Genomic DNA, 25,900 nt, shown 5'->3' on the forward strand with positions numbered 1-25,900 from the left:
CTTCCTCATTTGACAACTTATTATCTGAGTTTTCACCAACAATTTGCAGCAAAATTCTCTCTGCCTCTGAAAGTGACTCCCTTCCTGCTTATGATAATCAAAATTTTGGTAATAATTACAACTGTCCACTAAGGAGGACATTTTTTAAATGCTCACTTATGATGGAAAAACATTTATACATTACATTAGAAAATTCATTAAAGTGTTTTTTAGAGATTCATGTAAAATAAAACAACAACATTTCAAGATAAAATTTTATCAATAAAAAAGATTAAGCACTACTTTTTTTTCTTTCCATAAAATGTCCTGGTGGTGATATATGCCATTTTCCTAAAGGAGGAAGAGGAAGTTCCCAAAGCCCCACCCCTATAAATCTGGTATCATTTAAAAGTCCTAAATGTCCTTTTTAAAGCACAAGAGGAGTCAATTAGGTAGCATGCAGGATATGGGAGATATTCAAGTTTACAAATGTCCTCTAGAGAGGACAAATTTTAACTGCCGGTAGTCAGGAGGATATATATATATATATATATATATATATATATATATATATATATATATATTCAATAATTCAATAATGTAGCCTTATTAACATTGTAGCAGCAGTAACTTTGTTGCAGAAAAAAAAAACAATTAATTGTCTGACTGTATTTTGTACATGTTGAAGCGTTCGAGGTGACGTCGATGCGTCTTCGGAGTACGGGCTGTGTTCCAATCCGCGAGCTTCGAGCACGCGAGCACACTGGCAGAAGGCTATTGTAAAACGCGAGCTGAGAGCACTAATCAGCACCCACTTGTGAGGATTGGAGCGCGGCCGCTGTGACGCTGGACGGACGGTGGAGGGGAAATGAATACGGGAAGTAACTGCTGTACGGACATCACAATAGGGACATTTCCTCATATTTGTATATTTAGAGGTTTAGATAATAATAATAATAATAATAATAATGCCACTTTTGACTCAGAATAAACGAGTGGACCGTGTAGTATCAACAACTGAACTGTTTTCGAAATATTCTCATTTTAAGGTGAGTGCTATAAGACCAGGCCTGCGTTCAGTTGCTAACCTGAATTAATCTCAAGTTATATGAGATTGTTGTTTCTTGTGCTTCCTGAAGGAAAATGCCAAACTGTTTCGCTCCAGAGCCCCTGTGACAGTGGATCAGAAGTGCCTGCTTTATGTCCAGCAGCGGGAGTTTGCAGCAACAACACCAGCAGACAGTGAGTTTAACTTCATGTACCTTTACTTCTCAATTATAAATTAGTCACAAATAGTCTGTGCATAAAATACTGAACACGTGGTATGTGTGACGTATAGACGATACACTTTATAGTCACGTGGTTTTGGACACAACCCCATGTGCACACCCCATTCCACATTTAATCCTTTTCTGTTATAATCACCTCTGTAGATCAGAAGATTTATTTATTTTAGTATTTTTTCTTTTTATTGGACTTGTGCTCATTCAGCCACAAGATGGTTAGCTCAGACACTGATGCCCGTAGACAAGAAGCCCCAGTAAGACCATTACATTCCTTTGGTGGTCAGTTGGCCAGGTAATGATATTGGAAATATTTGGGGACACCTTGTAGCTCAGACAGCTAAGGCTCTAGGTTATTGGTTTGAGGATCCAGGTTCGAGCCTGGGTTCGAGTGGGTTGCCACTACCCAGCCACTGCATGCAGTGCCCGTCCCAAGCCTGGATAAAATGGGAGAGAGACATCCAGTGTAAAAACATCCTGTGCAGATTGGTAGCTCCCTCGACTAGAGCTGAAAGACTAACAACATAATTTGGTTATGTCTCGTAAACAGTTAGTTGCTGGGTCACTCGTGGATGGCATCCCGGACAGATTTTTTTAAAAAGGGTTCGCAAATATACCTGGCCGGCCGTCAAAATACTTGGTAATCCCACATAAAAAATTTCTTAAGTTTTTGAGGCATGAGGACATTTTTGGAGGAAGTCAACTATGAAAAAAACTCAATTTCTATTGTACATCACTTTAAGTGCCAAATAAATTAATACAGATTTACTTTTTTTGTCTTTATATTTTACACAAAAACTATTATTCATATGCATCCTGACTAATATTCAACCGCACGTATGCACACACTTGCGTAAATCTATTAAAATTATGCATTCACTTTTAAACCCACCACTCTTTAGATCTGTAATACTAAAATGCTCAGACAAACAGTGTTGATGTTTAACTGTATGACATCATAAAAATCTGAGTCTTTCTACAGGCTCCGTTTCAGTTATTGGCTCTGACGATGCAACGACATGCCACTTAGTAGTTCTGCGCCATACAGGTAATAATGAGCACCTGAACACTTTTTCGAGCATTTGTGTTGTTTAGAATTGTCTTCGTGGCAGGATCATTTTTGTTTATTCCTTTTTTAAAGGAAGTGGAGCGACTTGTCTGGCTCACCTGGACGGCTCGAGCACGAGGACTGAAGTTCCTCTCTTAGTTAATGCAGTCACTGCATTAAGCAACCCATCTAAAGCAGGCAGGTGAGAATTTCTTTATTAGCCTTATTTAAATGTGAAACCAGAACATAACCTCAACATATTCAATGTTAGACATAGTGATTTTTTTTAAATAAAAAAATGTATACCATTTTTTCCTTTTATGTTTTTTCTCATTAAGGTTAGAGCTTCATCTAGTTGGCGGGTTTGATGATGACAAGAAGACATCACATAACCTTAGCCGTGAAATTTTGGGTATGGAAAGTTGTACCAAATCATAGTTTACCCACAGCATTAAAAAAAATAAAATTATTAAATATTTATGTTTGTATGTTTGTATTTTTTTGTTTTCTTTTGTAGCAGCGTTCCAGAAACAAAAGGAAGAAATTCACCTTGAAACATGTTGCATTACTGGTAATTTGGGTGCACATCCACATACAGTCACAAGTGTGTGAACCCTTTGGGATTACGTGTACAAGTAGTTTTGCATGAATTGGTCATAAAATGGTCTAAGTCCAAAGGTTCACATACCTTTTCCACCCTGCACTGTGAATGTTTACATGTTATGTTCAATAAAAATATAAAAACATATAATGTTTGTGTAGTATTATTTTAAGCAGACTGTTTTTCTATTGCTGTGACTTATATGAAGATCAATGCTCAATTCATGCAAAACTCCACGTAATCCCAAAGGGTTCACGTACTTTTTCTTGCAACTGTATGCCTGCTTAACTTTCATAAGTATCCTCATCACACTAGTGACCGACTAATGCTGTATGTTTTGCAGATATGAACGATGTTGTGACAGATGGGATCCACAGGCCAATTATTTATGGAATAGGTAACTTTTCCATAATTCGTCTTTTTCTTCTGTTATATTTCTGGCAGATTACACATTTGACAGTGGGCAGGACTACTTTGTGCACATCAAAAAGTCATATTCTAACTAAATGCTATCTAAAGTGGCCAGAGGATATTGTATCAGTGTTTTGATAAGCCTTATAGTCTGGTAATGCACTGCACATACTAACAATGTATAACATATGTGTGTATGTGCGTTTGTTAGGTGTGAACGTTAAAACGGGTGAAATTTTCCCAGCCGTGTTTCCACACAAAGGACCCGCTGAGGACTTGAGGTCTGCACGTAGCTTCACAGGTGGACAGGTATCGACACAATCACACTTAATTCCGAAGTAACTTCTGTCTCTTACATACATATTAACATCATATTTTTTTAAATATATTTTTTCCCTTTTAACAAAAGAAGAAGCGTGCACACGTGCTGTAATTGTTATACTTGTTAAGTTGTGATCTATTTACTCTGTCAGAGACTCGGATCAGCACATTTACATTAATATACTTTTTTTGCATATTATTTTTCATGAGCAATTATGCTATACAAATGTTAAGATATACAGTAAACTGTGTTTCAATTCCAGTATAAAATAATATGTTTATGTAATTAGTGGGTATTGATACATTATCATTCACAGGTTTTTTATTATTATCATAATTGTACATAGTGAATCTCGTTTTTTTACTTAAAACCGTACATGTACATGAATTTCACTGTTACATTTATTCTGGTTAAATTTATTTAAGTTAAATGGATTTTAAGGGATTTTTTAAACCTGTTCATACATTAAAAGAAACATTTGTTAGAAATGAATTCTAGTTAATGAACTTAAGAGAAAACAAATGAAAAAAACATAAATTAAGTTAGGTCAGTTAGGACAAAGGTAATGGTGCCCTTTTCTGTACGTTTGGCTTTTCATAGAGTTTTGTTGCAGTCAGTAAATTTATAAATTGTCTGTGACTTGAGCAACATTGTTTATTGTACAGTTAAAATACTTACTAGTACAACATAGTACTTCTAAGTACACAAAAACTTACAAATGTCTTATTGGCTTTTTCGTAAATATAGCGAGAAGTGATGATTAAATAATTAAAACAAGCCCCAAGATATCATGCGCCCCACAAATTCAGACTTCCTTGTTCTGTATTGAAATCTAACCTTTATTGAAATCAATGTTATTTATAAAATATCTAGTGTTACTTATAAAAATTACTCTTGTAAGCCATTTTCTATTTCATTTTATCAGATAGCTGATGTGTACGACTCTAGTAAAGAGCAGATGATGATTGGCCCATGCAGGTGGACACCTAACACAGACCTCGCCTTCTGGCTGGATGAAGATGATGAAACAATCTTGCAGGTAATTACAAAATTAAATAGTTTTATTATCAAATTAAATCTGACTTTTTGCATCATTTTGAATGATGATCTCTCTATCAAACAGTACCTGTCCACATCTCCTTATGCTGAGCCACCGCATTTCGTCCAACACATCAAGTCCACAATCCGCTTCCTGCTGGAACACCCGAACCCCCACGCTCTGTTTCCCGGGGGGCAGCCCCAGCTCTTCCAACGATCAGAACAGGGAGAGTGGGAGAGAGTCTGCCCCTAGCACTGATCTCTGTCCTTAACAATCAACAACACTGTGACCCAACCAAAGGCCTTTACAAGCTCTTTAGTGCTAATGCAGTTCTTTGAGGGGGATCAGTTAATGGGCCACTTGTCAGAGACTCGGATCAGCACAAAAGAGAAACTTCTATTCGGAGTCGGAAAATGGGATTGTCTTCAGTTATGCATCAGTTGACATTTTATTGACTGTACAGAAATAAAATGCCCCTTCATGGACTTCTAATGCTGGAGTTGGACTTGTTTTATACAGTGTACAGTGATGACAAAGGTATTATGTGACTTTATTTGGTCTGATTATGTATCATAAATATGATACTATATGTGACTGGAGTGTTGTGTGTATCCTTCCTGAATTATAAAGAAAAAATGCTGCAAATCTTTCAGAAATCCTTAAATAAAATAAAAAACATTGCTGTCACAGTTTCCTGGTTACAACCTGACTTTCGGATGTACAGCCATTTAATGCATTTCTGTATAATATATTGATATATAAATTAATATTCTGCAACAACAAAACCTTTTGTTCACATTTAATTTAAAAGTCATGAAATTAAAGTATGGCGGCAGTAAAATGTAATCTGCCGTGATAACAAAAATTAGTCTAGCTAAAATTGTCTCAGGAGACTATGTGGCCAAAGTTGGCTTGTTCCTCCCCAACAAATTTCCTGTTTGTTTGTTTTTTTTAAGTAAAGTTTGAAATTACCGTCACATAAAGTTACTTCATATTGGCCTGCTACATCCAGCAGTTATTTACCCCGTGCTTTAACCTGTAACTTTATCTCAGATTAACAGTTAGCAGCTATGGGCACCAGCAGGATTATATTTCATAGTATCCACACGGTATAGGTACAATGCATGCACAAATGACGACTAAACAAGTGAATGAGCAAGTAAGATTGACTCAAGAGGGTTAAAAAAAAAAAAATTTGCATGGTCAATATAACACCACCATAAAACTCTGATTACTACATTAATTTCAAAGGCCGGACTCGAGGCAACTGTTTCTCTCGGTAGTATCATCACCTTATATACATCTATTTTCAAAAGCTTGGGAAGAAAAACGATAGGTTGTTTTCTTTCGCTAATTTCTAGGCTACTTATTTGTTCGCTAACACACAAGATAATCTAAATGTGACGGACTAGAAGTGTGCATTGCCAATGACATAAAAACTAACCAAAAAATCCTTTCCAAAAAAAAATGTATGTACACTGCATACAGAGTTACAGCTGCTGGCAATCAATCCTGTGTTTGATATTCATCACTCTTAATTTTAAACCATGCACATATTGGACTTTTTCTTTACAAAAAAATATGGGGGGGGGGGAGTACTATTACACTATGCAAGGTTGTCATTATCGACTATCCTCAAGCTGGGTTTAAAAAAAAAATCCGATGGGTTCAGACTATGCTCAACAGAAAAAATTAAATAAAATAAAACTCCACTATAATAGCGAATGCTTTATCAGCATTGTTTTAAACCATTTGCAAGACTGTGTGAGAAATGGAATAAGCTTTAAACTTTTTTTCTTTTTGGCGTCTTCTATCATGTCATACATGACCGGTTAGTACATGAACAAGCACGCTTGAGGGAGTTCCTCCGATTCTTCTGATGCAAGACCGTCACCTGACTCTTTAGATCACCCGACTCCATTTCTAGAAAGTTCGAGAACCGACATATTGACTTGAGACGTTTCGCTCAGTAAGTTTTTCATTGTTTTACTTTAAAACTGACACAAGTCAGCATGCGTAAGAAATCCAAACCTGGTTATAATTTAAGGTTAAATTTGCAGTTTGCTTCGCTTTTTGCTTTTTTATAGTGAGCGGCAAAGAGAACCGAGCATGACTCAGCATGTCCTTTTTGCCATGTTATATTTAAATAGCATCAAATAGAGCATTTACAATGTATAAGATTTACAAAATTCTACTATTTATGATTATAATATACTGTAACGTTACAATATCTGTTTGTTTGCATGTCAATTCCAACAAATCTCCAGGTTTCACTTTCAGTATTACAGCCGGACTGTGTGTGATCTGTGTGTGAAAAATATCCACTGATCTCATTGTGTTTTAGTTTTGCTGTCACTCATTTCAAGAACATGATGTTTTCCGGGCTGCTGACAAACGCACTAAAGAGAAATTCAGCCATATGTAGGAAAATGCACTTAAAAGAAAAGAAACACAAGAAACCGATGCCCCAGGAAAGAGGGAATAAATCACCACTGGAGGGAGTGAAAGAGGACGAAGACATGTTTAGGCACAGAATTGAAAGTCTCCCCGGGAACCGTCCTAATAGTAAGTTTCAATTTACCATGCAATTTATTATAATTTATTTTTCATGCTATAGTGTCACATAGTTTCACATATTCAATCTTTTGATTTTAGTGAAACAGGAATCTGAGGTTCTGGTGACTTGAAGGATCCAGAGACTTCGACACACCAGGACATTATAGTGGGAACAACAGGGAAAACAATCCATATGTTTTTGACATTATTTTCAATACCGTTTATCCTGTGCAGCATCGTTTGAAGCATGGAGCGTACCCCGTCAACTTCTGCACAAGGTGGGGTACGCCCTGGACATGGTGCCGATCCATTGCAGGTCACACCTGCGCACACACTCAAATATTCACACACTACAGGGAAAATGAGGAATGCCAAATAGCCTAATCTGCATTTTTTTTTTGGACTGTGGGAGGAAACCGAAGCACTCAGAGGAAACCCACCAAGCACTGGTAAATAAGATGTGAACCAAACCCTTGAACCTGGAGGTGCAAGGCCACAATGATAACCATCCTGTCACCTTTGGCTAGTGTTGTTTTGCATTAAGTAAATATGCACATTACTGTTGTTTTTTTAAATGACTGTTCAATAATGCACTAGTAATGTTTTTGCTTACCGTTTAAATTGTGTTTCTAAATTTGTAATACTGTACAATCTATTTGTATAAGCTGCTGGGGGGGTTGTTAAACTTATTTTTAAATGTTTTAGAAAATGTTTGTGTTGATGCTTTTATACATTTCACTTTAAACTTGAGATACAGTTATGTATCTTAAGTTTTATTTTATGTTGATTTATAAAATAATTTGTCTTGTCCAGTACTAATCTGTTTACTCATTTTAATAGATTTTGCCTACAGAGTAAGGCATACAACACTGGGGGTGCTGTTCTACAGACTTAAACATTGCAAGATATGACTTCTGTAGATGGATGGATGGATAGATAGATAGATAGATAGATAGATAGATAGATAGATAGATAGATAGATAGACTTTGCATAGGTACAAAGTCCCTATAATAGACTGATTATTGTAATGGCTTGCACTTTGGATACAAATTGTAGAAAAAAAACATTTCTTTTTTTAAGGAAATTACACTCTAAAAAATGATTCTGTGGCCTTGTAAATTTCACAGTTATAAAAAAGTTATGTTACCTTAATAAAATCTCTAAAAGTCACATACATGATTGTTTGAGTTAGACAAATCAAAATAAATGCTTAAAAAAACATTTTGTCTTAAATTTACACTATAATTTAAGTTTACTTCACTAGTAAAAATCAGTATTTGACTAACTTAATTATATTTTTAACATGCACTTAATATTTTTTGATACATTTCAATCAAAAAATCTGTTAATGGCATAATTGTACTGATTAGTTTCAAGAACTACAATTATAAATTATTCCAACTCAATATTCTTTATTTTTAACAACAAAAACTTAAATAATTGAGTAAATTGCCCTGTGCAAGTGCTCATGGGAAATCTGGTGTAACATCAGAGACAAGAAGGCTGTGAGGATGTGAGAGTGGACATGAAGCATCTGGGACATTCTGGAACATTCCTTACAAATCCTGGTGAGTAAACAGCTAACACAAGTTACTGTAATAATGACTCTGTCTGCCTGCACACACAACTTTATAGGGTGTGAGTTACTGTTCTGAATCCTGTCACAGCCGAGCTCCAGAGCTAACGATAGCTAGCAACAGGCCAGTCTTGGGGTTCAGTGTGATTTAGCTTGTTTGTTCCAACCACCAAACTGCTCAGCTAATGCGCGTTTAATACAGACACTTAAACTCTGGTGTAAAAGGAGAGATTTAACACCGAGCAGCAGCGCGTGCATGTCCGGGTTTCTCGGTGTAAACGGCGGCGGTTGTGCCGCAATATTTGAATTTCTCCCGCCAAATGCGGTGATTTTGCGCAGCCTACCGCCACTGTGGCGAGGATATAAAACTAGCATGTTCAAATACTGTAATTAACGCATTTGTAACGGTCCACCTCACACACTGAACCGCGAGTCTGCTCGGTCATTCCGACACTTCCGGAACTTAGAACAAATCCGGTTTAAACAGCAGAAATGAGGTGCAGTGTCCGGGTTCTGGTACTGTTTTATCCGTTACTGTATATGAGTGTTTTTAACATGATTAAACACTGAGCACGCAGCAGATGTTATAAAATAAATGTGCCAAGTACTGTACTAATAACTAAAGCTATGAAATATAAAGATTTAGTGAAAATACATTTTTCTTAGAAATAGAATTGAGAGAAAGTAATCTGAAATTAAAATATTGAAGTGAAACATTATGTATGTTCTGATATGTAAGTAAAAGAACCTAAAACTGATTTTGTGTGTGTGTGTGTTTGTGTGAAACATGTTATATATTTTCTATATCTCTTTCACAGCACCAACACCACTAATGAAGAGAAGTTGAATAGAGATAAAACAGGAGGTAAATGTCAACTTTTCTAAATGTTACAGAAGTATTAAATCTGTAACCATTGAATCAAAGATAGAAATAGACTATTAGTCCAAAAAGTATGTATTTGAACAGAAGTACTATTTTACTAGTCTGGTAGACTTTATATTAACACTCACACTTGTACTTACTTGTATTCTATTATTCCTTTTTCAGGTGCCAGTTTATGGGATGGCGGTGTAAGCTCTGCACATTTGTCGTATCATCAAAAGGAATTTCGATCATTACCGAGTGAAGCATGGTACTGTTGGTCATGGATATTTAGTGTCCTGTCTTCATTTAGACTGTCATTGCTTCTTTAAGACCTGAGAAGGTCTGCACACACATTTGTATGGATCCCACAGTTTGCAGGAAACTGAAGTGTGAAGGTGTGCAATCTTTCAGATGTAAAATGTGACTCATTAGATTCTAATACAAAAGTCTACTTTCCATGTGTTAACTGTATAATACTTGTGGCAGGAGTATTGTTTCTGAAACTGTTTACTAATAACATAAATTCAGCTCTTTGTTTATGAACTTGTTACATGTCATTTGCAAAGTAAATCAGGTTGAGTTTAGACTTCATGTCTTGTCAAATTTGGCAAATAAATGTTTAATTAAAATGAAAATGTGTGTATTGTTTTTCATTCAGTTAAAATATTTAGTAAATGTAGCACATTTGTTTATTAAATAATAGTATAATTTTCAGTATCTTCTACCTTCCATTTCAATTATATCTACTCAATTATTTCACTCATTTTCACTTTTCATTAACTTCTAATTTTCATTACATTTACTCAATTTTGTACATCATTGTACTAAATATAGTTATTCAGGTCTACTTAATTTTTTTACTGACTTGTACTCAATTCATGAAGTATATTTTACATGATTTTTATATTTTTTTATATTTACTCAATATTTTTAAGTGTAAAAATGTTTCACCAAAAAAATTGAGTACAGCACAGTTTTATTTTTTAGAGTGTATGTTATCATTTTATGTAGAAATATACAAGTTACAGTCAGAGAATTATTAACACTGAATGAGCGCGTTCATAAAATCATGTAAATTACATAAGAATAAATCAGACAACTGCTGAAAATTATATATAACCAATAAATTCAAATTTTATTTGTCACATACACAGTCATACACAGTACGAAATGTAGTGAAATGCTTACACAACCGCCAGTGACCTTAAAAAGAGAATTAAAGCTTATAATAAGTAATAAATATGAATAAAAGAAATACGATAGAAAATTTAAATAAAAAAATAAAATAAAATTTAACTAGGAAAAATAGAACTAAAAATAGAAACTGAAAATAGAAATGTACTGTACAAATAGAAATATAATGGTGTGCAAATATGCATAGAAAAAGTGACTATAGGGACAATAGGGAAATATCAGGGAATTTAGCAAAACTTTAATTGATCGTTAAAATTAAATGCATATATGTTTTTATAATTTATTTTAGGTAGAAAGAATCAAATAGATGTAAATGTGTAAATGGGGTTATTTCATACTTTTGTAGGAAGTTAAGTGATTGTGACTCTTTAGGACCTTGCAGAGAAACAACACTGGAGAAACTTCCTTTGATTTCTAAATGAAGTCATGAAAGCCACAAGAAGAGCACACAGCTCTCTCTGACTCCATTATGCACACAAAAAAAATGAGCACACACAACCTCCATAACGGCTGAGAAGTTTTCACGGCATTGCAAGGTATTCTTTCTTCATGCATTAGAAATCAGAAAAATATAAAAAATACCTCAGAAATCAGCATGCATTAGGAACTTATTATAGTTCGAGGCCGTTTGCAGTTTGCAATGGTTTAGTTTGTTATTTTTTGAAGCAAAACTCATGAGTCATCATGTTCTCTGCTAACAAGTTACACGCCTGTGTGACAAACCAGCAAGCGCTTCAGAGTGCTTAAAAACAATAATATTAAAAAACTTTCACTTTCACTTTAGTAAGCAAGCCCTTTTTATTTTATAATGGCATTTAAAAACTTCTAATATTATTATTATTAGTAATAGTAGTAGTAGTAGTAGTCGTAGTAGTATTATCAGCCATGTGTGAAAATCCAACCGCTTCCAAGCTACACCCATCAAAATTTCAGACATATAAAATCCTACATGGGATGGTTATATCCTCTTAGTGAATTTGTCAGTCTTAGAACGTCCACATACAGGATCACTCGAGGAGTGTCTAGAGGTGACTGTATTATCCCACTTGGAAAAAGTGCTTTTAGTCAGTCAGGTTTCTCTGTCAAAGCATACAACTTATTTCGCTCTCACTTAAAACGTTGGCTGATTAGTAATCAGACCTGCCAACACTAAAACACTGCTGCTGCCGTCTTGTGCTTTACTTGTGAGTGCGTAATTCCTTTCTGACCTTTGTAATTTCTTTTATAATCTTGATATTACCAATGCTTGTCATTTTAATATGCACTTGCAAATGTCTAACCTGCTTTGTTAATTCTTGCTATTCACACTGTTGCATTTATGTAGCCTATTGCTGCTTCTGCTTCTATGTTTTTGCTAAACCCTTCGCTGCTGTTCCTGCTTTTATGTTTTTACTGAATTCTTTGCTGCTGCTCCTGGTGCTTTTCACAACTACTTTAATCTCAATCACACTGTCTTTTTAGGCTATTGCTGTCACTATTGTAATCGGTTAACACTGCGCTAACATGACGATTCTTACTGTTTTTTTTTTTTTTTTTTTACTGTTTATAATATTTTATGCTTTTTTAAGGTGTCATTGTACAACAGGCCCACAGGACAACAGGTGAAAACTAGCCTTTGGCATGTTACAGATGATTTGTCCTGGTAAATAAATTAATAAATAATAACATAACGTATAAGGATTTATGACAGACACTGCTATAAAAATAGAAAAAGACATTTTAGTGTTATTTTCTCATGCATGCTCCAGAGCCCTTAACTTCCTTTTGCTTTACTGAGTGAAAATTTCAGTTGCGCCGGGTTTAATGGCTTTAAAAGCATTTGATGTCCATGATCATATACCTGTTTAATAATATCCAATGTCCTCAATGTTTTTTTATTCATTCTGTCAATCTTTATTTCATATTCTTTAAGATCATGTCAGTTTCTGGTGTTGCTACAAGCATTCTTAAGCAAAACCCAGCAGAGGATGAAAAAATGCACGGAGGCCTGCAGAAGCCGGATAAACCAGGGAAAGATGGGGAAGCCATGATTAGACACAGAACTGAAAGTTTTCCTGGAAAACGCCCTAATAGTAAGTTAAAGTTTACTGTACAAATCTATAGCATAAGAAGTAAATTGTAGATGTGTTAGATGCAAAAACTCAGAATATGCTGCTAAGTGGCATGTGGCAGTCTCATATTTGGGAGTTGATGTGTTTCATTTGTCTTCATTTTCTAGTGAAAAAAGAAAATGATTTGGAAGACTTGAAGAATGCAAAGACACAAAGACACTAGGATATTTAACTGAATGGGAAAAAAATATCTTCATTGGTTTATTGGATAAGTTAAATAAGCCAGAACTTTTCCTAGCAGCTTTTGAGTTGGTTTAAGTTCTGGATACAAAACTGTAATACAAATGATTTAATCTGGCATATTTTCCATTGCTGCTATTTAATATGCTGCTATCAGAATATGCTGCCATTTCATATGCTGCTATCAGAGTGTGCTGCTATTGTTTATCACTATAAAGCACTGTATAAAAGTCTTAGGCACCCTGTGTTGTTGTTTTTGTACAAACTTATTATACATGTTTATTTTTAAGACTTCATTATTAGTTCAGTAAAGTAAAAAAAAAATCTGATTTCCAAACAGGAAAAAAGGCACCATATTATGTAAAAGTATGTAACTGTATTTTAAGCAAAATGTCTTCACTCCAACTGTTGACTGTTTAACGCTTTTTATAGTTTGGTTATAGTATTAAAATGTAGAAGCATTTTTGAAGACATTCGTGCTCTACAGCAGGTATTTGCGTGTGCCTAAGACTTTTACACAGTACTGTTTATATCATAAAAGTTCCATAAGCTCTGTTTATAACAAACTCTTTTATGCCTTTACTATTATTTCTGTTGATCTGTTGATGTTTGATTTTTTTTCTCCATGTCAGATTATCTGTTCCCTCTATCAAACAAATGGGGCAATATTTTTATATAGAAATGAGTATTAATAGTTAACATCCCTAAATATTTTTTCATATGGTGCATAGTAATAATGCACCATATTCCACCTATACATACTAATGTGCTAGAACTGGGTAAGGAATGATAGGGTGGATTTTTTGTTCTTTGGAGCAGAGTGTGATGTTTTAGCCTCTGTTTTCCTAAATTTCACTTTAAACACATGAAAAATCAAAAGTTACTGTATGTAAATGTAAAAATGTTTACTTAAGTCACTGTGCATCTAAACTGTGCATCAGTGTTTATCCTGTACTGTAACTTCTCTAGGGCTGCTAAGGGTTTTAATAACCACTATTACCATTTGTTCTGCTTTAATAAATAAAATGATTTGATTTAATTTGCTTGTTTAATCATTTTAATACAGTTTCCCTTCACATAGTATTAGTAGAAATTGTCATATAAATGGTAAACAATAGCTGACAACAAGATGTTATAATTTAATCTTACCATTTGATTCAAGATTCCTCCCACGTCACAACATTTAAAAAGAGAAACAAAGCTTCCTTAAATGTAAAAAAATAAATAAAAATCACACCACTTTCAGATTCGTTTCACTGTCATCAGATGATCATGACAGACACATGTACTTGCTTGGTTGCATAATTTTTTATCTTCTTGTGTATGAAGAATAGAAATGGCGCAAAGGGGGAATAAATAAATATAAACACTAGGTGGCAAAATAACAGTGAGCTGTGTGTGAAACGTCCACATCTATATAAATAAAAGAGTTTTGTGAGAGATATTCTTTTAATAATATCTTTATGTTTCATACATTGGAGGACCCTAAACCAGTCTCAAAAAAGTTTTGTCTGTCTGTATGTCCATCAAGCCAAAATTTGTCACAGCAAAACTGGCTGGATAGAAATTGATGAACCTTTGCCAGCACTTCGGTATTTGTCTGAAGTTCAATCCGCACCATAAATTGAATCAAGATAATCAAGAATTAAGTAGAAGGGAAGTTATAAGCAGTATTTTGCCAGATTGTAAATGGCAAGGTTTTACAAAATACTGCGCATGAATCAGACTGTGCATCTTGTGCATCGACCGCTGGACGGATTTTAAGTAAAAAGTTCTTCAGGATATCTGCCTGCAGTTTAACCAGCACCATAAGTGAAATTCAAATGTTGAATAATTAGGTGCTTTTAGGTTGAATAATTAGGTAGATATTAAGTAGAATTATAAACTAAACTGAATAATTTACTGATTTATTATTTTTACTGATGAAATAACAGTGATTAAGTGGTATACTGTAAGTAAATTTTCACATGCTGGAGTCATTTTTAGACAACAATTAATGTTTATCCAATCTACTTTTTTCGAATTTTCATCTGTGATTCTCTCTCTGATTACTGAATAGGGAGTGTATTTGGCTGACAATAAAAGAAATGCAACTTAGTGTAAAGAAGACATAAGACATACTCAACAATTTTTTATTTCTTTGCATTATACGGTAATGTACTGCTGGGAAAAGCTGGCGCAGGAAAGGACAGAGAAGTCAGAGTCATCCTAGGAGATACAACGCTAAAGGAAGAGTGTGAGGCCTGCTTTGTATATGAAGGTGAACAGACAGAAAGGAGGATCTGCATAGTGGACACACCAGGATGGGACAGTACAAGTTTAGAAAAAACAACAAAGAAAGTTATGGGTGAAATCACCCAAAGCGTGACACTTTGTGCTCCAGGTCCCCATGCTCTAATTCTGGTGTTGCCCATAAACACTGATGATGTAGCATCTGTAAATGACCCAGAATCAGCATGTCAACATATGGAGCTTCTCTCTGAGAGAGTCTGGAATTACACTATGGTGCTTTTCTTATGTGATGGAGATGTGGAGGAATTCAGAGTCAAAGATCACATTCAGAATGCAGAAAAACTCCTGGAAAATAGGACGACAGTATGTCACGCGAAATAAGAATTTTAAAACCAAAGTCCATGGATTCCTTAAAAAGATAGACAGCATGATGGAAGAAAATAGACAATAAGGTGAAAGAATTGGATGATTTCTTTCTTCCACAGATTTACTATGACACGATGCAAAGCAAAATACCACACAAGGAAGATCCACAGAAAACCTGGGTTAAAAGTCAGGGTGAGGAGTCAGTGGGGAAAAATTTGCAGAGATGTGGAAGCCTCCCAGTTATATTTCCTTATAGTAAGTATTACTTACTTAAATGTGGTACAGGATTTATAAATCAGACATCAGTTCAAAAAGAAAAATTATGTCAATATATTTATGAAGGGACACGTTTTCTTTGCTAAATTGTTCCAGTGACCAAACAAACAGAAGATACAGAGAGTCACAAAGATGGATCTCGGGACCCAAAGGGTAAAAATCAGGACCTACTGCCTCAGTCATTTGACATAAAAACAGTAGCAGTGATCGTAATGGCCTTCATGGGTGCTCTTATAGGCTCAGTAGCCGGAGTCCCATATGTTACTGAATTTGTTGTGTTGTTGTTTGTAATGCTCCTCAGTTTATGGCTTGTCAAAATAATAACCACAACATCAAAACCAGGGGCATTTCTAGTTATTGAAAAGATCACTTTTGCCATTTTTTTTTGCTTTAATAAATAAAATGATTTGATTTAATTTGCTTGTTTAATCATTTTAATACAGTTTCCCTCCCCATAATATTAACAGAAATTATCATATAAATAGTAAACAATAGCTGACAACAATATTTTATAATTTAATTGACTATTTAATTCCAGATTCCTTACATCACGACATTAAAAAAAAAAAAAAAAAAAACGAAGCATCCTTAAATATAGAATAAAAATCACAGAAATTTCAGATTTATTTCACGGTCATCATATGACCAAGACAATTTAATACAATTTTATTTGTATATTTGTGTAATTGAAACAGCTGTCAACACAAGTCAAGGCCAGAACCGTCTTCATGGTAGGATAAAACTGTCCCCAGACACATCTCAAGGAGACACACGGGGTATCCATGTGACGAGATCTCCAACCAGAAGCGGGGCACCAGGATAAGTCAGACAGGACCAGAGGGCAAAGGGAGTCTGAATCACTGGCAGCTTATGAACAACAACGAGAGGGAAAGAGAGAGGGGAGAGCAGAAGAGGAGAGATAATTCAATTCAATTCAATTCAATTCAATTCAATTCAATTTTATTTGTATAGCGCTTTTAGCAATTTTCATTGCCGCAAAGCAGCTTTACACAGTCAAAAGAATTATTTAAGTTTGTATAAAATGTGAATTTGTATGAATCAAAATGGTCAGTTTGTCCCTGGTGAGCAAGCCGAGGGCGACAGTGGCAAGGAAAAACTCCCTGAGATGGTAATAGGAAGAAACCTTGAGAGGAACCAGACTCAACAGGGAACCCATCCTCATTTGGGTGAAACAGAAAGCAGTAAATGATCTGCATTTATACAGTGTGTAGGGTGGGAGGCAGTTCAGCTATAATAGCTGATGTTAATTGATGTTACTATGGAGTCCAGGTAGTTATTAAAGACTCAGGTAGACATGTAAAAAGTTCCAGTCATGAACTATCGAACTGTCAAGTCCCCAGAGAAACAGTTGCCAACACCAGTCAAGGCCAGAACCATTTTCTAGGTAGAGAGAATCATTCCCAGACACCAGACGCATCCCAAGGAGACACACGGGGCATCCATGTGACGAGATCTTCAGCCAGAAGCGGGGCACCAGGATGGGTCAGACAGGTCCGGAGGGCAGAGGGAGTCTGGATCACTGGCAGCTCAGGAACGACATGTGTAGCTCGACAGAGAGAGAGAGAAAGAGTGAAAGGGGGGGACAGGAGGAGAGAGGAAAAAGAAAGAGGGGGGGAAAGAGAAGAAGAGGAGAGATGGCAGTTAGGTATGGTCACAGTCACACAATGTATAATGTGAATGTACATTAACTGTAGAGTGCAAGCAGAGACTCCGGCAGGACTAACTATGACAGCATAACTAAAAGGGAGAGCCAGAAGGAAACACAAACATGAGGGCTTCCTGACATGTAAAGCAACCAATCACCTCACCGTCAGCAAACCTGAGTGATCAATGAGAGTGAGGAAGACAGCATCCAAACATACCAGTTCACCATAATACTCTACGTCCATGAGTCCCCCAGATCTGCTCCTTTACCTATGGCAAATCTATTTATAAAAATGCTTGGCTAAATAAATAGGTTTTTAGCCTGGACTTAAACACTGAGACTGTGTCTGAGTCCCGAACACTATTTGGAAGACTATTCCATAACTTTGGGGCTTTGTAAGAAAAAGCTCTGCCCCCGGCTGTATTTTTCATAATATGCGGTACTGACAAGCAGCCTGCATCCTTTGATCGAAGTAGGCATGGCGGATCGTACGACACTAGTAGTTCGCTCAGGTACTGCGGCGCGAGACCATTTAATGCTTTATATGTCAAGAGTAGTATTTTAAAATCAATGCGAAATTTCACAGGGAGCCAATGGAGTGAAGATAAGATAGGGGTGATGTGCTCATATCTTCTGGTTCTGGTGAGGACTCTCGCTGCTGCATTCTGGACTAGCTGAAGCTTATTTATGCATCTAGCTGAACAACCAGACAGTAAGGCATTACAATAGTCCAACCTAGAGGTGATAAAAGCATGAACTAGTTTTTCTGCGTCGTTTAGCGACAATAAATTTCTTATTCTGGCAATATTTCTGAGGTGAAAAAAAGCTATCCTGGTAGTATTATCTACATGTGCTTCAAATGAAAGGCTGGAATCAATAATCACACCGAGGTCTTTCACTGTTGCATTTGATGGAACAGAAAGGCCATCTAAAGTTACGGTGTGATCTAAAATTTTACTCCTGGCTGTATGCGGTCCTATGACTAGAACTTCTGTCTTATCCGGATTTAGCAGAAGGAAGTTAATTAGCATCCAATTTCTTATGTCCTGCACACATTGCTCAATTTTAGTAAGCTGTTTTTTCTCGTCAGGTTTTGCTGAGACATATAACTGTGTATCGTCAGCATAACAATGAAAACTAATACCAGTTAGAGAGATAACAGTTACATATGGTCACTGTCACAAAATAAATAAGGTCAATGTACATATACTGCTCAAAAAAATTCTCCTTAGACCTCTAGCATCAACAAGGCATTTTTGCCCACAGGACTGCCGCATACTGGATGTTTTTCTCTTTTCACACCATTCTTTGTAAACCCTAAAAATGGTTGTGCATGAAAATCCCAGTAACTGAGCAGATTGTGAAATACTCAGACCAGCCCGTATGGCACCAACAACTATGCCACGCTCAAAATTGCTTAAATCACCTTTCTTTCCCATTCTGACATTCTGCCATGTGATTGGTTGATTAGATAATTGCATTAATGAGAAATTGAACAGGTGTTCCTAATAATCCTTTAGGTGAGTGTATGTGCAGGGAGAAGCTATGAGTAACTATTACAGAAAGATATTATGTGAGCATACTATACAGATTGCTAGTAACTATACTCATAAATTTACCATGGATGAACCGTATATACAAGTTGCTATTAACTGTGGTCAGGAATTTGCAAATAGATGAACATAATGTACAGGTTGCTATTTTCCAATAGACAGGAATTTACAAGTAGACATGTACGAGTATATACTCAATCAGAAGTTTACAAATGTATTGTGCATGGATATTTGTATTTTTAAACAGGTATGTACATTTTGGTGCAGTCCATATTAAATAGTGTAAAGTGTAAATAGTGTAATAGGAAGAGTATAGGGGTTTGTGAGGGGTGGGCAGGTGTCAGTGGGGGGGCAAAGTTTAATAAGGAGACAGCTCTGGAAAAGAAGCTGTTCCTCAGTCTGCTGGTTCTTGACCTGGGACACCTGAAGCGCCGACCAGAAGGCAGGAGAGAAAACAGTTTGTGGGCGGGGTGAGAGTAATCCTTAAGAATATGCACGACGCACACAGTGTTTCTTTTGAATGTCCTCAATGGCTGGAAGTGGAGTCCCTATAATACGCTGGGCAGTTTTCACCACCCGCTGCAGTGCCTTACACTCAGCTTCCATACCAAACTGTGACACAGTTGGTTAGGATGCTTTCTTTTGTGCAGCGATAGAAGTTCACCAGAGTAGTTGAGGACAGCTGGTTCTTCTTAAGTGTTCTCAAGTAGAATAGGCCCTGGTGAGCCTTCTTGACCAGGCTAGAGGTGTTGGTGGACTAGGATAGGTTCTCTGAAATGTGGGTCCCCAGGAACTTAAAGGATGAGACAGGCTCAACAACCATACTGTTGATGTGAATGGGTTCATGTGAACCTCTTCTTCCTTTTCTGAAGTCCACAATAAGCTCCTTGATCTTATTGGTGTTAACGAGCAGATTATTATCCGTGCACCAAGTGGCCAGGTGCTTGATCTCCTCCCTGTAGGCAAACTCATCATTGTTGCTGATGAGGCCGATCACCGTAGTATTGTCTGCAAACTTGATGATGTTGTTAGATCCATACACAGGCCTGCAGTCGTGGGTGAAGAGGAAGTAAAGGAAGGGGCTTAGCACACAGCCCTGTGGTACGCCAGTGTTGAGCGTGACTGTAGTGGAGCAGATGTGGCCTGACCTAATATGCTGGGGTCTGTTGGTCAGAAAGTCCGTGATCAAATTTTAACTTCTCTAATGAGACTTTCTTTTGCTTTACATGCGCGCACACACACGCGTTATAAGAAACAGTACATGTGCTCTGTACACACGCACTTTCAAACACAAAATAAAATATTTTACACACACACACACACATGTTCACAGTGTTATAGTAAACAGTACACGCATGCATGGATGTTGATTATACCAGTGAGAGACCCACACTAAGACCCAGCAGAGGAGACAATTACCTACAATTTCACAGCACAAGAGAGAAAAAACATTGGCTCAGTTGTGATCACTTGACGCTTGGCGTCAAAACAAGAAGTGCATGCGTGATAAATGATACTCCGTACTCGTAAACCAAGACTTGCTCGTTTTTAAGTCAAAATTGATTTTAAAAAATCTTTGCTCGTCTTGCGAAACACTTGCAAACTGCATTACTACTCATAACAATACAGCAGTGGGAACTCTGTGCAAAATAAAAACATTATAAGCACACATTATGTTACGTTACTCTTTGGCACATTTCTTGTAGAAATAAAATGAAAAGAAATAACACTCACATAACCATGAACCTCTACTTTGTTCACTTTACAAAGGCTGAAATCTCCCCCAATCCAGCAATACACCCTGTGTAAACAGTCACATTTTCACGGTTAAACACCAGAGGGCGCCATGCTCTCGGACTCCATTTTGTTTTTATTTGTGTTTTTTGAGTTTTTTGTATTGGACTTCATTTCCCAGGGTGCACCTTGATCAGGTAATGGTAGCGCTCACCTGAACAGAGGAAGCTAATTAGTTTAGTTATAAATATCCTTTTGTTCCGTTGCTTTTAGTCTGGCAACTGTTTAGTTAAGTGGATGTTAATGATTATAGTTCTTGGTGTCATGCCATTTCCCTGAATGTTCCTAGTTCTTGGTGTTTTTCCTTAGCTCCTGGTTTGGTCTGCTCTTGATTAAGTTCTGTTTATTTCCTAGTCTGTTATGTTTTAACCCCTAGCCAGTTTAGTGTAACTCCTGGTTTGGTGTAGCTCAAGTTATGTTTAGCTCAGTGTGTAGCTTGTGTTATGTTTAGCTCCTTGTTTAGTTTAGTTTTAGCTCCTATTTAGAAATGGTTTATGTTTTTGTTGAGTTCTCTTTATTAAAAGACTTTCCCCAGTGATCACCTCTGCATACATGCCTTCTCTAAAGCCCACACATCGCACCTGTTACACACCTATTGTGTAAAGCACATGAACACATGGAACATTGGCACATTTAAATGTATTCCACTTTTTAAGATTTACATCTGAACAGGCCTACATTACATGTGGCGTCATACCATCAGACATCATTGCACATGGTACAAAATAAATATGACCCCTTTTGGAAATAAAACAAAAAAATATACATCCAATGGCATCAACTATGATGCGATTTCATAGAGAGCATACAGCTTCTCCTGCTCACTGCACGTCACACAAAATATCTGAAGACTAGAAAGCATGCACATTTTACATTAACTACACCTGACACACACAGCACTACCTAGTAGCCACTTAAGGGAAAATATGGCAATTCACTGTCTCTCTTTATGGCACAAATCTTAAACTACAATTAACCATAAATTTGGACATTTTCCCATGTAGAGAAAAGAAAAAAAATCTTTTATTTACCACCCGGTTACACCCTCTCCTGCAGTCAACACCTTCGAAGACTTGCTCAGTTACACCCTTAGTTATTCATGGCACCCTGTAGGGCTTTCTTAAATAACACTGTGCCAATGCTGGTTAACACTTGAGACATCATATCGGTGCTAACACTTACTGCTTGACAAGCGGACCTGGGTGCATGGAAGGGATTCATATGAACCCCCACAGTTGTTCACTTGCTCCTGTGCACAGCTGTAATTCGTACTTCTCTTTGTCCCATAGGATGCATTTCACCGAATTTCGGAGACTGCGAACACTCATCTGCAGCCTCAGTGATAAGGCCCTTACCATCAGATCCTGCAGGGCCTCTACCAACATAACCTGAACCTGCTTCAGGTTACCTTTGTTGCTGTCATCTCCCAGCTCCAAGGTACCTGGCACCTCTGCATTAATTGAGGTTTTGGTGGCCCCACTCACTGAGGGTTGTACCATCTTCTCTACTACTACCGCATAGAGCTCAGAACTCTCAGTCCCATTTAAGATCATAGGCTGGGTAGCTGGATGAGATTTGTTTACATCCTCAGGCCTAGGAATGGCACCTGGGCGTAACTCCGTTCGGTGAACCTTTTTTGATGGCCCACCTTATAAGGGTTCCACAGTGTAAGTCGTGCCAATTATATCCACTACCCGATACACAACAGGTCTCCAGGCATCTTGAAACTTATTTCTGCCTGGAGGCCTGTAACGCAAATATACAACCTGGGGATAAAATGCCTTTTTATTAGGACAAGTTCCCCTCTCCAGCGCCTTCTCCTCTGAAAACTCCCTAGCTTTCTCATGAGTGTACTGCAGTCTCTCTTGGTTTACCGATAGCCAATCTTTCCCTTCAGAAGTTTCCCCTCCCCCAACAATGCATCGATGGGCAGATGTGGCTGTACCCCAAAAAGGAGATAATCAGGGAAAAACCCTGTAGTGGCATGTGGAGTCACATTGTACGCGTGAACTAACTTCAAGTTTAGTAAGGGCAAGTACTCAGGCCAACGTCGTTTCCGGTCTGGCGGTAGCGTAGAAATTACCCTTGATCAGAGTGCAAACTTTCAGAAACGCCGTACTTCAAAAACCACTCTTTCTTTTTTTTTTTTTTTACTATTTAATTTTCATTTGTTGTGAACATATTTCAAGTTACATATAATGTTCAGTGTAACCAAGGATTCTCTTTATGTGTACAATTATGCAGTATGTTTAAGCTATAAATTATACTTAGTTTTCATTAAATTGTTTCACAATATAGCAAATAAGAGAAGAAGAAAAAAAAAACAAGAACAACGAAAACTATATACATCCAGGGTAAGAACATGTGTCCTAAATCAATTCCATATAGAATAGTACATATCTTTTATTTTTTATTTATAATCACAAAATCAGGCCTTCTTTTTATTACGTATTCAACCCATTTCCTCCATTTCCTCAGGAATGCATTCTTTTTTAAATTGACCAAAAAATGATTTTTTCCATCCTATAAATCTCTATAGTCACATCTATCCAATTATCTAAAGTTGTTTTCTCTTGATTTAACCATTTAATTCAATTTAATTCAATTCAATTTTATTTTATTATTATAGCAACTTTCATTGGCGCAAAGCAGCTTTACACAATCAAAAGAATTATTTAAGTTTGTATGAAATGTGAATGTGTATGAATCAAAATGGTCAGTTTGTCCCTAGTGAGCAAGCCAAGGGCGACAGTGGCAAGGAAAAACTCCCTGAGATGGTAATAGGAAGAAACCTTGAGAGGAACCAGACTCAACAGGGAACCCATCCTCATCTGGGTGAAACAGAAAGCAGTAAATGATCTGCATTTATACAGTGTGTTAGATGGCAGGCAGTTCAGCTATAATAGCTGATGTTAATTGATGTTAATATGGAGTCCAGGTAGTTATTGAAAACTCAGGTAGACTTGTAGGAAGTTCCAGTCCTGAACTATCGAACAGTTAAGTCCCCAGAGAAACAGTTGCCAACACCAGTCAAGGCCAGAACCATTTGCTAGGTAGAGAGAATCATTCCCAGACACCAGACGCATCCCAGAGAGACACACGGGGCATCCATGTGACGAGATCTTCAGCCAGAAGCTGGGCACCAGGATGGGTCAGACAGGTCCGGAGGGCAGAGGGAGTCTGGATCACTGGCAGCTCAGGAACGACATGTGTAGCTCGACAGAGAGAGAGAAAGAGTGAAAGGCGAAAACAGGGGGAGAGGGGAAGGAGAATGAGGGGGAGAAAGAGAAGAAGAGAACATATGATTTACATGTGATTGCTTTCTTGCTGGCTGCTAGAAGCACACCCATCAAGTACTTATCATCTGCTGTTACTATATCTGGACATATACAGGCAAAATACAGCAATTTGCTTTCCTGAGGTATGTTTCTTCTAAATATATGTTCAAAAGCCTCTTGTTTTTCCTTCCAGTATTTTTGAATATGTGGGCATTCCCAAAATATATTCATTACATCCACAATTTCGCCAACATTTTGAAATATTACTGTATTTGGCCGTTTGTACAGGTGTTTTAAAATATCTAATAATGTTTTTCCAGCAGTATTCTTTCCAACTTAGTGAGCTTGTTGATTCCAATTTAAATTTCCACACATTGGACCACTCTTCATCAGTAAAGTCTATTCCACATTCGGTTCTTCACTTCTCCTTGATATAAATTGTGGAGTGTATTTATATATTACCCAAACTCTTGTATATTTGAGAGACAATATTAGATCTAATACCTGATGTGTATGCCCTCTCAATCAGGTCTATTAATAGATTCCAATTATCTTTAGTTTTTTTTCTTTCCTGTCTCCTCTTGCATCTGCTCCTTAAGGTGTGAACGCTCCCACGCTCACCTTCCCATTCTCTCTTCATGTCTCTCTCCCCCTCTCTCTCTCTCCCCCTCTGTCTCTTTCCCCCTCTCCCCCTAACTCGAGCCAACATCTTGTGATCTGTCTCTGGACGGACACCTCTCTATCTTCCTCTCCTTTGATTCTTCAGGATCTCACCAGGACATTTACAATGGTTCATGTTCTTTGTAGTAACATATGTCTATGGCACAGGCGTTTGGTCAAACATATATAAACCCCATCTTTTGCTATTAATAAACGGAGACCTTTCTGACAGACAACGTGTGTGTGTGTTTGACTGAGTCTCTCCTGGCGCCAGAGAAGATTACCGAAGCACAGCGGACAGACCGAGCAACTCGCCACTCCTACTACGTAACTTTAGAAAAACTTTACAACCATCCAGGGTTGCACAACACTCATCAGTAACCAAGACTGTTTAAAAATTAGTCTTCATGTATGCCTAGGCCCACTGCAACCGTTTCTGCTTGTGAGCATTGGTTAGGGGTGGCTGAATAATAGGTTTATGCACAACTGCAAGCCTCTGAAGAATCCTACACCTTGAGTTTCATGGGACTCCAGAGGCACCAGTAGCTTCAAATACCTGTTTGATGCTTTGTAATGGCATTTTAGCAGCTGCTCTCTTAACCCGATGAAATTGTCTGGCAGAAACCATCCTCATTCTGCCTTTATCTGCACGAACCTGTCTGTACACTGAATCAGCCACAAATGTCTTCACAGTATGATGATCACGCTTAAGTTTTCTTGAAAAATCTAATGTTTTCATACCTTGTCCAAGGCATTGCACTATTTGACGCTTTTCGGCAGCATAAAGATCCTTTTTCTTTCCCATATTGCGTGAAACCTGTGGCCTGCTTAATAATGTGGAACAACCTTCTTCAGTACTTTTCCTTTGATTGGGTTTATCTGGCAAACTAATTATCACGCGTGTCTAAG

At 37.1% G+C, this 25,900-nt stretch overlaps 1 protein-coding gene and 3 long non-coding RNA genes across 7 annotated transcripts in view; all 4 read left to right on the forward strand.

Moving 5' to 3' along the window:
- The first annotated feature begins 833 nt into the window (after positions 1-833).
- The window catches only part of LOC128527190 (protein N-terminal asparagine amidohydrolase-like), a 50,502-nt gene continuing 25,435 nt past the window's right edge, over positions 834-25,900 (forward strand). For 3 of the 4 annotated variants that reach the window (XM_053499545.1, XM_053499546.1, XM_053499547.1), the window contains exons 1-5: positions 834-1,028; positions 1,119-1,221; positions 2,245-2,310; positions 2,404-2,512; positions 2,649-2,722. In XM_053499545.1, the coding sequence (XP_053355520.1) occupies positions 948-1,028; positions 1,119-1,221; positions 2,245-2,310; positions 2,404-2,512; positions 2,649-2,722 (433 nt within the window). In that variant the 5' untranslated portion in view covers positions 834-947. Of the gene's footprint in view, positions 1,029-1,118; positions 1,222-2,244; positions 2,311-2,403; positions 2,513-2,648; positions 2,723-2,827; positions 2,882-3,254; positions 3,309-3,533; positions 3,632-4,569; positions 4,684-4,767; positions 5,373-25,900 lie in introns of those variants that run through there. The other variant, XM_053499549.1, reaches the window with a different exon arrangement.
- LOC128527200 (uncharacterized) lies at positions 6,535-8,049 on the forward strand. The gene is made up of 3 exons (XR_008360849.1): positions 6,535-6,652; positions 7,028-7,248; positions 7,339-8,049. It is a non-coding gene; the product is annotated as an uncharacterized LOC128527200 (long non-coding RNA).
- LOC128527202 (uncharacterized) lies at positions 8,672-10,209 on the forward strand. The gene is made up of 3 exons (XR_008360851.1): positions 8,672-8,808; positions 9,635-9,681; positions 9,865-10,209. It is a non-coding gene; the product is annotated as an uncharacterized LOC128527202 (long non-coding RNA).
- Positions 10,733-14,159, forward strand: LOC128527201 (uncharacterized). The gene is made up of 3 exons (XR_008360850.1): positions 10,733-11,411; positions 12,788-12,947; positions 13,094-14,159. It is a non-coding gene; the product is annotated as an uncharacterized LOC128527201 (long non-coding RNA).

This window comes from Clarias gariepinus, chromosome 6 (assembly GCF_024256425.1).
Source record: "Clarias gariepinus isolate MV-2021 ecotype Netherlands chromosome 6, CGAR_prim_01v2, whole genome shotgun sequence".
Lineage (NCBI taxonomy): Eukaryota > Metazoa > Chordata > Actinopteri > Siluriformes > Clariidae > Clarias > Clarias gariepinus.